The sequence below is a fragment of the Spermophilus citellus genome (assembly GCF_964194105.1).
Source record: "Spermophilus citellus genome assembly, chromosome: 17".
Classification (NCBI taxonomy): Eukaryota; Metazoa; Chordata; class Mammalia; order Rodentia; family Sciuridae; genus Spermophilus; species Spermophilus citellus.
Genome location: NC_138199.1, coordinates 11,922,965 through 11,938,125, shown reverse-complemented (window position 1 = coordinate 11,938,125; position 15,161 = coordinate 11,922,965). Strand labels below are relative to the sequence as shown.

General features: G+C 42.7%; 1 protein-coding gene across 1 annotated transcript in view; it reads left to right on the top strand.

Annotated features, from left to right (window-relative positions):
* Positions 1–8,043, top strand: part of GLP2R (glucagon like peptide 2 receptor) — a gene marked incomplete at its 5' end in the record, with an annotated part of 87,196 nt that extends 79,153 nt beyond the window's left edge. Inside the window, 2 exon segments of the mRNA XM_081269939.1 lie at positions 5,386–5,427; positions 7,281–8,043. Coding sequence (XP_081126065.1) covers positions 5,386–5,427; positions 7,281–7,607 — 369 coding nt within the window. The 3' untranslated portion in view covers positions 7,608–8,043.
* Between the last annotated feature and the right edge of the window lie 7,118 nt (positions 8,044–15,161).

The window sequence follows — 15,161 nt, the reverse complement described above, 5'->3', positions numbered from 1 at the left end:
TAAATGGGGCTACTTTGAAGAAAATTTTTATATTTGACTAGAATGAAGTCGATGTTAATGTGAAATAGATTGTAATCCGTTGAAATTTATTTTTATAATCCTTGGAATAAACACTAGGAAAATAAGTCCAAAAATGTAGTGAAAATACCAGCCAAGGGATTAAAATTGTATGTTACAAAATATCTGTTTAATATGAAACTTTCTATCTTGATCTTCACAATGTATCTTTGAAGAAGTTATTATATGCATTGAAAGAAAAAAGAACTGAGGCTCAGAGAACACATGGCAAAGATGAGATTTTTAACCAGAGGTTAATTAAGATGCTGCCTATGAGCACCATACTGTAATGCCTCTCAGGTGCCCTGTGCGGATCCTCACCAGGACCCATCAATTTCCTTAGACCAGATTCCTAAAACCTTTGCCACCAGACAGGGTCAGGTGCTGAGATTCTATGCACAGAGCAAAGAAAATGTGCTTGGCTCACCAAAGACTGAGGGACAGGGCCTGAGATGTGGTCTGGGCAGTTGGACAAGTTTTTATTTTCCTCTCCCATTGGAGCTGAATTCTTGTTCGTAGCTTTGAACTGAGACTAAGCAACATTTTTATTTTTTCATTATGAAAACATGTTTAATTTATTTCAATCTTTTGGGGGATTTCAAAAGCTAAGATTCAGTAATTTGAGTTTCCTCTATTGCTTGGCCCTTAATCTTCTTTAAAAGTGAATCCCAAATTAGGAGGGGAAAAAGGCAAATCCTGCAGCTGTTATATATCAGAGTATTTGGTGGCCTCTCATCCCTGCCCTCCCCTGGCCCCAGCCCCAGGACATGATCAATCAATGTGAGCCCTTAATCAACTGATCTCATATATATATCTAAGGCTAGTTGAGGACCAGAAAATTCCTATGGAGTTATGTGGGACAGATTTCTAAGAAAGAAACCTAGCCTATCACATTCCTTGGATTTAAGGGATGTTTGGTCATCTGTTGCTGTGTAATGAACCACCCCAAACTGCAATGGTTTAAAGCAAGAATAATTTAATAGTTTTAATGATTGTGTGGAATTTGAGGAATCAGAGTGATTCTGCAGGGTGGTTTATATAAACACCCTGAGCCAGAAAACACACCTTGAGGGCTTCTGTGTGGGCAAAGGTCTCTCACCTTCTGAACACCCTGGCCCTATCCCCCTCCATTCCACCAGGTACAGTGAAATCATAGGTAGGCATCCAGGTGGGAGGCCCATTTGGTGGGTTATATCTTAGTGACTCTACCCTGGGAATCAGCAAGAATAGGCATTAGCCCTAAGAGCTTCCTTGTCTTACTGCTTTGGAGGGTTCTTCACTCTTCCAAAGGTTTACTGCTGGAGTTCTGGAGTTAAAAACTGCAATGACTGGCATGGAAATTTCACTAGAGAGGTGGACTTTCAGATCCAAGATGGCAGAAGAAGGAATTATTTTAGTCAGCTTTTCAGCACTGTGATCAAAATACCTGACAACTCAGGAGGAAAAAGTTTACTTGGGGTTCATAGTTTCAGAGGTTCTCTGTCCATAGACAAATGACTCCATTGCTCTGAGCTCAAGATGAGGCAGAACAACATGGCGGATGGGCATGATAGAGGAGCCCTACTCCATTTATGGGAGCAGAGGGAGAAAGGGGAAGGGTTTGCTGAGAAGAGGCAGTCTTTCAAATCATGTACCTGTGACTCATCTCCTCCAGCCACACCCCACCTGCCTACAGTTACCTCCAGTCCATCCGTCCATTTAAACCAGGATGAACTGATTAGGTTACAACTTTCACATTCTAATAATTTCACCTCAGAACATTCCTTCATGAACACAAGAGCTTTTGAGGGGACACCTCGTACCCAAACCATAATAGTTTCACCAGTCTTGTGCTATCACTTGACCTAACGAGAGATGGCCAAGCCCTGGTGATACACAAAGTAAAAACCATGTGATCCATGGGACCTATTGGCTTCGCAGTCACTTTACCTAGAATGAGAATCATACTCCAGGATGGTCCTAAGACAGTAAAGAAAGAACCCGGGGAAATGAAAAGACACATTTGTCACGGGAATCCTATTGTAGCCAACTTGTTTATAAGAATTCTGGCGCCAGGCACCGTGGCACACACCTGTAATCCCAGCAGCTTGGGAGGCTGAGACAGGAGGATGGTGAGTTCAAAGCCAGCTTCAGCCAAAGGCAAGTTGCTAAGCAACTCAGTGAGACCCTGCCTCTAAATAAAATACAAAATAGGGCTGGGGATGTGGCTCAGTGGTTGAGTGGCCTTGAGTTCAATCCTTAGTAACCACCCCTCCCCCCAACAAAAGAATTCTGGCATGTTGAAATCCAGTTCTTCTTATATCATGTGCCCAGAGGCGAGTATCACCTGTCCTGCCAACCATGCAGGGTGTCTGTAAACCTCTGATGTGATTGTATGTGTGGAAATGATTAATTTGTACCACCATGTTCCCATGTAGGAGCTATAGTCATGAAATATCTAGGGACATAAGAGAAGGAAAATTCCACATGGGTAGGCAGAATCTGAGCATTTTACTGATATTGTGACAATCAACATGGAGATCCCTGACCAGGTTGCAAAAGGAATGTACTGAAAAAGGCTTACACAAGGAAGAACAGAAAAACCTTGATAATAACTTAATTATGATCAAGAGATATAAAAGAAGTCATCCTGTCTTCAAGACATTCACCTTTTAGTTGGAGATATGTCCTTTCCTGCTGGGTTCTGGCATTTTGTGAGATTCTTCCCACAAAGATTCAAGTACTTGGGTGCCAAACATAAATCCAGCTCAAATATATCAGGCACTTAGCCCAAATTCCACAGGCCTTCATGTCAATTAAGAAAAGTCAGGGTATGTAGGTTCTCACAGATGGCTGTTCAAAAAAATCAGGAAGTGTCAAAGTCTGCAGAATCAACAGAAATAAACATTAACTAAAGTATCTTTGATTCCAGACTTTTGGCAGTTATAGGGTGAACCCAGAAATATTTTCCAAATTCAAGAGATTATCCCTTTATTGAAACTTCCCCAAGACAAATGTTTTGTAAATGAAAATACCATTACTTGATAATCTATGTATAGTCTTTTCATTATAATCCTTGGGACTACAATTCTAAATAACTAAGAGGAGAATAAAGAAGAAACCATCTTTCCACGTTTCAGAATTTGTTTGATATTGTACAAGGCAAAACTCTTAATTGAGTCATGGATCTCAACACATTCATTCATTCATTCACTCACTCTTTCATCAACAAATATTTTGTGTGTGTGTGTGTGTGTGTGTGTGTGTGTGTGTGTTCCTATTAAACGCCAGGCATTGTTTCAGGTGCTTGGGGTGTGGTAGTGAAAATCCAAGATAAGGATGCTAGTCTGACTGCAGGTGAGGCAGAGAGGGATGGATACGAACCGATCAGACAAATTACAATATAATCTTGGTATTAAGAATGAATAAAATAGACCACTGTGATAGTGACTTGGGTGATCTGGAAAGGCCTCTTTTTGGTGATATTTCAGCTAAGATCTGACTTTAAGCAGCTAGTTAGGCAGAAGTTTGAGGGAGAATCATCCAGAAAACAGGAAGTGTGAAGGGCTTTGAGAAGAAGTGAACTGTGGTAGCCAGCCCCCAAATATCCTTCAATGGCTCTCCATGCACTTTTTTAAGTCTCCTTCCATATTGCAAAGAGTTGACCTATGTGACATTAGGATATTGTGGACATGATGGTGTGTGACTTCTAAGATTAGGTCATAAAACGGGTTGCAGTTTCTGCTTTGTTCTCTTGGATCACTCTTTCTGGGAGAAAGCTGCTGCCATGTCAGGAGGATACTCAAGCAGCTGCCATGTCAGGAGGATACTCAAGCAGCTTTGTGGAGAGAGACTGAAGCCTCCTACTGACAAGCACATCCAGCTTACCCACCATCATCCAGCTGAGTGAGGAATAGGAATCTGAATGTGGAACATAGTCTTTAAGTTTGTTTGAATATTAATAAATGAATTAATCATTATTAATGAATTAATAATTATTATTATGTGTGTGAGAAATTATTATTATGTTTTATTATTATGTGTGAGAAAAAAATTCTACCTCTTTGTTTCTGTGATCATGATTATGTTTAACCTTGCAACTGAGAATATTTATAATTGATACATATGTGCATCCGTTTTAAAAATAATGATCCCGAGTGCATTTACAATCTACAATTTTACAATCAAAAAAGGCAGTAAGCAACTTATCAGTATTAGAGCCACTCCGGCAGCCATCCAAGTCTTCAGATGACTGTAGTTCCAACCAGCATCTTGACTGAAACTTAAGAGTGACCCTGAGCCAGGGCACTCAGCTAACCCACTGCCAGATTCTTGGCTGTACAGTGTGTATGAAATAATACATCTTTGTTGTTTTGATCCACTATGTTATACAGCAATAGATAGTTAATATATAAACTTGATAAGCTCCAAGAATCTAGAAAGCCCATGTGGCTGGAATATAGTGACTGAAGAGAAGCATGACATAAGATAAATCAGCAACACAGAGCCTAGATCACCTAGGACCTTCTGTGGCTAAGGAGTTTATTTTATTCTAAGTGTGATGGGAAACCACAGACAGGAAATAATCTATCTTTTCAAAAGAAATATTCTTATGAGAGAAAAGCATATTTGTTATGTTAGATAAATGAAAAATTTAGAACCAGATATCTGGGTCCAGTTTCCCAAGCAATATCAGAAATAAGACTCTCACCATCTCTCCGGTCTCTGCTTTTATCTGTCTTGGTTTCATGCATAGATGGGCTCTCTCCACAGAGCTGGGAAGATTCTAGCAGTATCTCTGGGTTTACATTGTCTATCAAGATGGAAAACGAAGAGAAGAGAGTTCTAGACTCTCTCTCCCCTTTCCCAGTGAAAAGAACTCTGGTTGACCTTGCTTGGGTCACAGGCCAATTTGGGCCACTTATTGAGGTGACAGCCATTCCATAATGTGGAAACCATGTGATTGACAGTCATGCCAAAGGCCCGAGGAATAAGAGAGTGTCAGATTCTAAAAGGAAAGAATGCAAGTCAGGCAAAATAAATTAGCCAGTGACCACCATGGTCTGGTAGAAATGAGATTGTGGCCTGCCTAGTATTCATATAATTGAATGCTTTATGGGGATTTAATCATCTTTGACCTATGAATACCCATGACCACCAAAGCTAGGCTGGTATGGGTGGTTAGATGCCAAAGTTAGAGGAGATGCCTTAGAATCCAAGTTAGCATCACCAGTATGACTAACTCTAGTTAGTGTAGTTGCATGCCTCCCTGGGGGTTATCTTGGACTTTGCTGGTAATTTTCAGACATGTCTACCCAAAGTTCACAACACATCTTCCTTTTGTTCCAGGGGTTCCTCGTGGCCTTGCAGTACGGCTTTGTCAATGGAGAGGTATGTTTTCCACGTAGCCATCCCAACATTTGGTGAGGCTGGGGCTGGAATCCTACTGTCCTCTGTGGTTTCTATGTATGTGATGGGGTAACGGCGACTAGCATGTACCGTGAGCATCCAGGAGAGAGAACAGAAGACACTTTAGACAAATGGGAAAAGGTGTCATGATGGGTGTGTGAAAGCTCAGAATCCAGTCTTAGCTCTACTGGAGTTGTGCTAGGGTGAAAGTATGATGAAGAAAATAAGCATGAATCCAAAAACCTGGATCCAAGCCTTGGTTCACCCACTTAAGAGCTCTATGAGTTAGGTCACTGCATCTTAGCCTCAGTTTCCTCATCTGTAAAACGGAAATAACAACTGTCCTTACCTTATAGTGATGTCCCAGGCATGCTGAGCAGATAGTAAAGGCTCAATACCTGAGAATTATAATTTTTATTCATATGATTGCATGACCCCAACCAGTTTTTCTGTTTCCCTGGTGCTGGGCAGCTTACTGTTACTATAACTAATACCTGAGACAATCAACTTAACAATAAGGAAAGGTATACTTTGGCTCATGGTTGCAGAGGTTTCAGTCCATAGTTGCCCAGCCCCTTTATCTTTGGGCCTGTGACAAGGCAGCACATCATGCTGGGAGTACATGGTGGAAGGAGCTGCTGATTTCATGGTGCTCAGGAGGCAGAGAGAGAGCAAGGGAAAGGAAGGTTGGGGTCCCCTCCAGGGGTCTTCCCCCAGTGAACCAACTTCCTCCCACTGGGCCCTACCTTTTGACGTTGTCACCATGTCACAACAGCACCGCAAACTGGTGACCAAACCTTCCACACATGAGCCTTTGGGGAACACTCAGGATCAATCTGTAGCACCTGGAGAAAGGCTTGAAGGGTGAAGAGGCAGAACAGGGGTTTTCATTTGTTTTTGGAGTTGGTAAAATTTCAAGCTGCCTCATAATTCTCCCCTCCCTCCACTGCAGGTTTAAATGTGCATTTTCGTCTTCTCCAACTAGAGTGTAAGCTCTCCAGAGCAGAGGCCCTCCTCTGTGTCGCTCAGGGCTGCTGCTTCCATAGCTTCATGCAAGGGCTCCTTGTTCATCAGGCAGGTTTTGGCTCAAATGCCACCACACAGAGTCCCTTCTGAACACCACATCTCAAGCTCTTAATCTCCTGTCCAAAGACAAAAAATTTGCAACAATTTAGTTTAAAGACCTCACTTGGCTTAATTTGCAATTCTAAAATGGGCAATATTTCATTCAATAAAATAGAATAAGTGCATCAGTGGTCTGAGCAGAGGGCATTCGTTTTATGGAGGAAGGCAGAAGAGAGCAGTCGTCATAAGTTACTTTCCTTATAAGGAGTAGACAGGCCGGTATAAAAACAACTGGTTAACATCAGATTTCCTCAGGCTGACTTTTTGTGCAAGGGTTAAGGCAGAGAGAACTTTGTCAAACAGACCCATTGAACCTGGTCTGTTTGGAAAGTTGGACTGTAATCTCTCTCCCTTGAAGGGCCCATAAGTCTTGGTTTGGTGAGGTGGAACTTCAGCAGGGGTGACTCCATCTTGATTTTCAGTCTAGTCTGGTGGGGTCCAGGGCAGGAGCTTGGTGCAAAACCGTGGTCTCCTGTTGTCTTCATTTAACACTCCTTACCACATTGTCCTATTTAATAGTCTCATAGAATTTGTCATCTGCTATGCTTATGTGTCTTGTTTCTTCACCAGGTAGAAGGTAAATTTCCCAAGGGTAGCATGGAGCAGCTATTCGATAATTTTTTTTTTTTTTTTTTTTTTTTTTTTTTGCTGAACGGACACATGAGTAAATGATCCCAAGACTACAACCTAACCCTTGTCTCACCTGACAGGTGAAGGCTGAACTGCGGAAGTTCTGGGCCCGCTTCTTGCTCGACAACCACTCAGGCTGTGGAGCCTGGGTCCTGGGGAAGAACTTCCGGTTCCTGGGGAAATGTCCCAAGAATCTCTCAGATGGAGATGGTGCCGAGACGCTTCAGAAGCTGAAGACCTCTCCTGGTGGCTCACACCTGGCCACACAGGGCCGGGGGGAGCTGGGTGCCCATCCTCACCGGGGCCACACAGCCTGGCCCCGAGGCAGCAGCCTGTCGGAGAGCAGTGAGGGGGACTTCACCCTGGCCAACACCATGGAGGAGATTCTGGAAGAGAGTGAGATCTAGCCTGGTGGACTCCAGATCTGCAATCTGGGGGACTCCCAAGAAAGCTGGGGATGATGCAGGATGGACGTTGCTTGGAGCAGATCATTCTTTCCCTGTACAATATGCCCACTCAGACATGAAGTCAGTCTTCAGGTTCTTCAAACTTTGCATACAGGAAGCTGTGTAATGCTCACAGCTTCTGCCTGTCCTTGTCACCCTAGTTATCCCTACCGGTGTATTTCCCAGAATGACCACCAGTCCCTGGGGCTTGGCCCCGAATTCAAGTGAAGAGAAGAACCCCAGGATGAAGAGAAGAGAATTCTCTTGTTAAAGAAAGAGTCTAGTCAGTATCTCTTCCTTTTCTCCTCATAGTACTTGGTTTTCATCTGAGATTGGGTTGCTTCCGCCAGGAAGCTTTTTAAATGCTGAATCCTAGACTCATCACTGAGATTCTAAAAGAGTGAGGATAGTCAGGAATGGAACTAGCAAGCATCCCAGCTAATTCAGATGCAAGATCACTCTTGGAAAATACTGGGCAGGGGGAGAGAGCTCCAGAAGACCCCAGGCATGGCCCCCAGCAGGGTGAAGTGAGGCGTTCTGCATCCACAGTTCAGCTGGGATGCACCTGCCCTCCTTGGTATGAGCCCATGTTGGCCCCCAGACTTCACTTCCTCCTTGATTCTTTCCTCTTTCTCGTCTGTAGAGTCTTGTCTCCCAATTTCTCTCTCACTTCTCCCTCTGTGGTCAGCACAAGTTCCCCTGGAGCTGTTACAATCCCAGCTCTCCTCAGACAATTGATCCCAGTTCCCAGGGACCTTCTGAATATCTCCCCTGGTTTTCTTCTGTCCTTTCTGGCTCCACCTGGTTTTCTGATGTGCTCTACATTGGGGCTGGAAATGCCTTTTCATATTTGCTTTGCCAATGGATGCCTTAGTGGCCAGGCCTCCTGCTCTGGGGGTCTCATTGCTATTCTTCCTGACCCCAGTCCCTACTGATAAGGATTCTCCTCCCCAGATGGATGCCGAAAGTCAGAGGGGACCCAGGTAAAGCAAAAGGACTAGTTGAATCTTGGATATGTGGTGAGTGACACAGAGAGCTGAGAGGCCCAGGACTCTGCATTGGCTGTCACTGTGGAACCTGTCCTGCTGATGGGAACCTAATCTATGGGGGCCAGGAGAGACAGGAAGTTGAGGTCAGGCTCAGTGTCTGAAACTACAATGCCAGATGGTGAATGAAGACCAAGGGAGGAAAAGTCTCTGGACACATTGTGCTGATGTCCGGGAGTGTCGCTCACATGGTGTGTACAAAGTACGTGTGTGGGGGTGGGGCACGTTGCTGTGGAACTGAACACCATCGTGGGGAGTGCCTGGTGAGACTTCTCAAGTGGGGCTGCCGGGTTTAACAAATAAAAATACATGATACACTACTACATTTGAATTTCAGATAATCAAATAATCTTCATGTATAAGTACAGCCTACGGGACCTCCTTCATCTGAAATTCGAATCTGACTGTCCATCCTGTCTTTTATCTGGCAACTCTGCTTTCAAGGGTCCTTTGCAGCAGGGCCGGGGTGAGGACAATTATAACTACTCACATCTAAAAAACTCAGTAGTCGAAAAAAATCATACTTGAATGCAGTTTAATTTAATCTAAAAATTAAATGAAGTGTTTCATTTGAAAATTAAATTCACAAACTAAAGCCCATGGGCATTTTTTTTAAATAAAGTTTTATTGGCACAAGGGCCAGAATGGCAAGAGAATCCAGCTCCAGTGAATGTAAGCTCTGACCTTGACTTTATCTGAAATGTTGATATTTTGTTGATCTGGGACTTTCTAACACTAATTTTGATTTTTTAAATGATTACATTGAAGTATTACTTATCCCGACTATGAAGACTTTGGCTACCCCCTTAAATTTTATAGTGTTCTCATTCCTGGCTTCCAGGATGGGAACAGAAATGGAGGTATATATATATATATATATAATGAAGCAAAGGTTTATTTTCCAGTGTCTAGATTATCCATAGTTCAATCATTAAAACACATAATTTTCCTTCTCTGTAAATGTCCCTGCCTGGGCTCCTTAGCCAATTAGCTTTTGGTAAACTCTGGGCCATCTAATTCCCATCAAGTCCCTGGCCTGGAGCGCGTTCAGAGCAGGTGCTCTTCACACATCGGTCAAGAGAGACAGGATGGCACATCCTCAGGGAGCATTGGATGCTTCCAGGAGTAAATTATCCAGGATCCTGCCACCACTAGGAGAAACATTTTTCTTCCAAAGCCTTTGTAAATATGTCCTCCGCTCCTCCCTGCACAATGCCGTGGTCTACCTGCACTGTTTGCTCTTGCTCTGCTAATGATTAAAGCAAGTTTATTTAAATGATTTGTGTTTTTGTCCACTCTTCTGCATTCGTTTCCCACTGGAGCTGAAAGTCTCTCCCAATGCCCGGAGAATCTGGTGCCCTGTTTCTGAACAGAAGTGGTGGGGGAAAGGCTGTGGCATTTAGTGGGCGACCAGAGGGCACTTTATTTGAAGCACCCAAAGGGGTTGGCAGAGGGGGAGGGGTCAGAAGTGGAGGTTAGAGGTCAACAGGGAAAGTCCCCTTTCTAGATCACCCCAAAGTCATTCAGTATGCTTGTTGACTGGAAGGTCCAGTCTAGTGCTCCCAGTCCTGGCAGGACAATCCCCTTTGGGAAACTTTTTTTTTTATTGGTTGTTCAAAGCAATTAGACAGACGAAAGAAATTAAAGGCATAAAAATAGGAAAAGAAGAACTTAAATTATCACTATTTGCAGATGACATGATTCTATACCTAGAAGACCCAAAAGGGTCTACAAAAAAAACTACTAGAACTAATAAATGAATTCAGCAAAGTGGCAGGATATAAAATCAACACACATAAATCAAAGGCATTTCTGTATATCAGCAACAAAACTTCTGAAACGGAAATGAGGAAAAACACTCCATTCACAATATCCTCAAAAAAAATAAAATACTTGGGAATCAACCTAACAAAGGAGGTGAAAGACCTATACAATGAAAACTACAGAACCCTAAAGAAAGAAATAGAAGAGAATCTTAGAAGATGGAAAAATATACCTTGTTCATGGATAGGCAGAACTAACATCATCAAAATGGCGATATTACCAAAAGTTCTCTATAGGTTCAATGCAATGCCAATCAAAATTCCAATGGCATTTCTTGTAGAAATAGATAAAGCAATCATGAAATTCATATGGAAAAATAAAAGACCCAGAATAGCAAAAACAATTCTAAGCAGGAAGTGTGAATCAGGTGGTATAGCGATACCAGATTTCAAACTATATTACAGAGCAATAGTGACAAAAACAGCATGGTACTGGTACCAGAACAGGCAAGTGGACCAATGGTACAGAATAGAGGACACAGAGACTAATCCACAAAGCTACAACTATCTTATATTTGATAAAGGAGCTAAAAACATGCAATGGAGAAAGGATAGCATCTTCAACAAATGGTGTTGGGAAAACTGGAAATCCATATGCAACAAAATGAAACTGAATCCCCTACTCTCGCCATGCACAAAAGTCAACTCAAAGTGGATAAAGGAGCTAGATATCAAATCAGAGACTCTCCGTCTGATAGAAGAAAAAGTTGGCTCCGATCTACAGATTGTGGGGACGGGCTCAAAATTCCTTAACAGGACACCCATAGCACAAGAGTTAATAATAAGAATCAACAAATGGGACTCTCTTAAACTGAAAAGTTTTTTCTCAGCAAGAGAAACAATAAGAGAGGTAAATAGGGAGCCCACATCATGGGAACAAATTTTTACTCCTCACACTTCAGATAGAGCCCTAATATCCAGAGTATACAAAGAACTCAAAAAATTAGACAATAAGAAAACAAACAACCCAATAAACAAATGGGCCAAGGACATGAACAAACACTTCACAGAGGAGGACATACAATCAATCAACAAGTACATGAAAAAATGCTCACCATCTCTAGCAGTCAGAGAAATGCAAATCAAAACCACCCTAAGATACCACCCCTTTGGGAAACTTCTAAGAGACCAATGGCCAGGTCTGGCTCTGGAGACTTGGATTGAATTGGTTCAAATTGACCTAGGTGAGTGTGTGTGTGTGTGTATACACACACACACACACACACACACACACACACACACATATATATATATATATATATACACACACACACACACACACACGTGGAAGTACAGCCCCTGGGACCTCCTTCATCTGCAATTCAAATCTAGAATTATTATATATATATCATATATAATAATTTAGAAATTATTATATATATTATATATAATAATTTCTATGTGATTTTTTATTATGGTAAAATATAGATAATATAAAATATAAAATTTGTCATTTTAACCATTTTTAAGCATGAGGCTCAGAGTATTCAGTACATTCACATTGTTGGGCAACCATCCCCAGTATCCATCTCCAGAATCTTTTCACCTTTACAATCTGAAACTCTGTCCCCGTGAAACAACATCTTCCCATTCCCCCTCCCTCTGGAGAACTTTCTTCTTCCTGTGTCTGGATTTGCCTAGTCTAGATAAATCATATAATTGGAACCATGAAACGGTCTGTGATTGGCTTCCAAGATTCATTCACACTGTAGCGTGTGTCAGTCCTCGGTTTATTTTCATTGCTGAATACTGTTTCAGTGTGTGGCTATACCACATGCTAGGTATCCATTCCCCTGTCGATGCACACTTGGGTTGATTCCACTTTCCAGCTATTGTGAATAATGCTGCTCTTGATAGAGATGTATATCTGAGTTCCTGCTTTCAAATTTGGGGGTATACCTAGAGGTGGAATTCCTAGATCTGCTGCTGATGCTGCTGGTTAACAGAGTGGGAAGCCGCCAAACGATTTTCCACATCACTTGCACCATTTAACATTCCCACCAGCAAGCCACATCCCCACTGACATTTATTTTCCATTTCTGAAAACTTGTAGCCACTGTAACAGCTGTGAAATGTTATCCCATTACAGTTTTGACTTGCCTTTACTCAATGATTAATGATGATGAGCATCTTTCATGTGATTGCTTATTGGTTAATTTGTGTCTTCTTTAGAAAAATATTTACTCTAACTTCTGCACATATAAAAAAATTGGATTGTTTGCTTTTGTTGTGGAGTTGTAGAAGTTCTTTAAATATTCTGCATATTATCCCTTATCAGATATATTATTTGGAAATATTTTTCTCATCCTGTGAGATGTCTTTGTGCTTTCTTGAGAGTGTCCTTTTTTTATGTGCAAAAGCTTTAAATTTTGGTGAGGTTTATCAATGATTTTCTTCTTTCATTGCCTGTGCTTTGGGTGTCAAAGCCACTTGAGTGGTTTTTAATACATGACCAAGGTTTAACACTGGCTGAGGCGGAAAGGAAGAGCCTTCCCCAGAATTTGACAATCCCTTGCTGAAGTCCAAACTAACTCATATCAAGTCTCCCACCTGTGTTGCATCTAGAACTCAGGAATTCTTCTGGAAGCACACACTCAGCTGATTCTCACAACTCTAAGAGATAGCCACCGTTGATGTGGTTGGCCCAATTTTTTTTTTGTGTGTGTGTGTGTGTGTGTGTGTTAAGGGCCATCCTCCCAGCTACAACCTAAGGGCCTGAGACGCAGGCTTATCTGGATAGATTTACATAACCACCAAGGGACAGAAACAGGGATGGAGTGGGCAGCAGCATGGTGTCTGTCACCTCCTGTCTCCAAAAACAGTATTGGAACCTGGTGAGAGAAAAGAAGTTGCAGACAAATCTAGAAGTGCTTCTAGGAGTTAGTGACCAAAGCCACTCCATGACACATGTCATTCTCTACAGGGACCTTTCAACAGACTGTAACCCAGAAGACTCCCTGGCATATGAACACCTATTAAGCACACCAGGTAGTGGGAAATCTGGTGCCTGGGGTAGCAATGGCACCTGGCACCGAGGGACTTGTTGGTGAATCTGTGATAAAGATCTTCTGGGGATGTTAAGAAATATCCAAGGAGTTTTGTGAATGGTGGTGCAAGCCTGAAATCCCAGAGGCTCAGGAGGATGAGGCAGGAGGATTGCAAGTTCAAAACCAGCCTCAGCAACTTAGGGAGGCCCTAAGCAACTTAGCAAGACCCTGTCTCTAGGTGAAAAATAAAAAGGGCTGGAGATGTGGCTCTGTGGTGAAGTACCCCTGGGTTCAATCCCAGGTACCAGAAACAAACAAACAAATAAAAAGGGAGCCCTGCACAAGGGGCTGGAATCCTGTGAGCAGGTGGAGTCTGGAGTCTGGGCCTGTGCAGTTATTATTGTTCTAAGTAAGATAATAATCCATGTCCGCCCTTCAATTCACATGTACATGAGGAAGCAGGATCTCCCCAACATCTGTAGGGTGCACATCTATTTTTACAACCTTCTATAATTTTTTTAGAGCATCCCAATTTTCCTCTTGGAAACCACACATCTCCCACTCGCAGCCAATGGGTTTGGAGTTCTCTGACTTCATCTTTAGCTCCAGGGGTACACACAAAAGCGTGCTGGGCCAAGCGGGAAATGCCACCTTCTAGGCACCAGGTATTGGATCTGAGACAAGCAGAGAAACAGTCAGAAGCAGTATGATGCAATCTTGGGACTTTGGTTGGGGCTCTCAACAAAAAGAGATGTTCTCTTGTCTGCTGAAATTGAAACCAAGAGGGAATAAGCCAGGATCTGCTGGTGAACGTTTTGCCAGCATGGAGACAATCGGCCTGAGAGTGATGGTGATGTCAAAACATAAGCCAAGAGATGGAAAAATGAAACCTGAGACATTGTAGGAGCTCCTGGATCAAACCAGACCTGAAATTAGAACTACTACTGGAATTTCCACTCCAAGAGCTAATACAGTTCTATTTGTGCCACAATAATTTGTACTGTCTCTTCTGTCTTTTGCATTTGGAAGAGTCTTGATGACTTACTTCATCATCAATTCTACCTCCTTCTCTTCCTTTCATCCAAGTTGGACTTTACACTGATCCCTGTTCTCCATACTTATTTCCATAGAATATCCTCATAGAGCTTCAGTCCAAATAGTCCTTTTACTCTAAGCTAACAAAAGATGTGCTAAATTAAGTGATCACTCTTTGGATCTCCCCTGGCCAGTAGGGGCTCAAGTGGCACCTTATTTCTCTCGCTGAACTACAGGACAACAAGGATCTTATTGTGAAGTGCCTGTCCTTTTAGACTCAAGGGACCATGATACCTTGACCTCAGAGAGAAGTGAAAAGTACCCGGCCTCATATGCCACCAACCAGATTCATTCATGGAGGGGATGGGAAGAGCCCAAGAGGAAGGCACCAGGGTCTCTGGTTGTACACCTAGATCACCTGGGCTGGACTCCAGGTCTCCCCATCCCCGGGCAGGCCCACTCTGTCTACTCTGGAGGAGTGTCTGGCATAGGTGATTCTCATGACAACCCTCCCCCTCTGGGCACCTCTGGACCTGGTGCTGTGTGGCGCTTCTTCCCCTGCCTTCTCTAATGTTGTGCAATCCCCAGGGGCACCATGGTGTCATCAAAGGGACTCATGTTCTG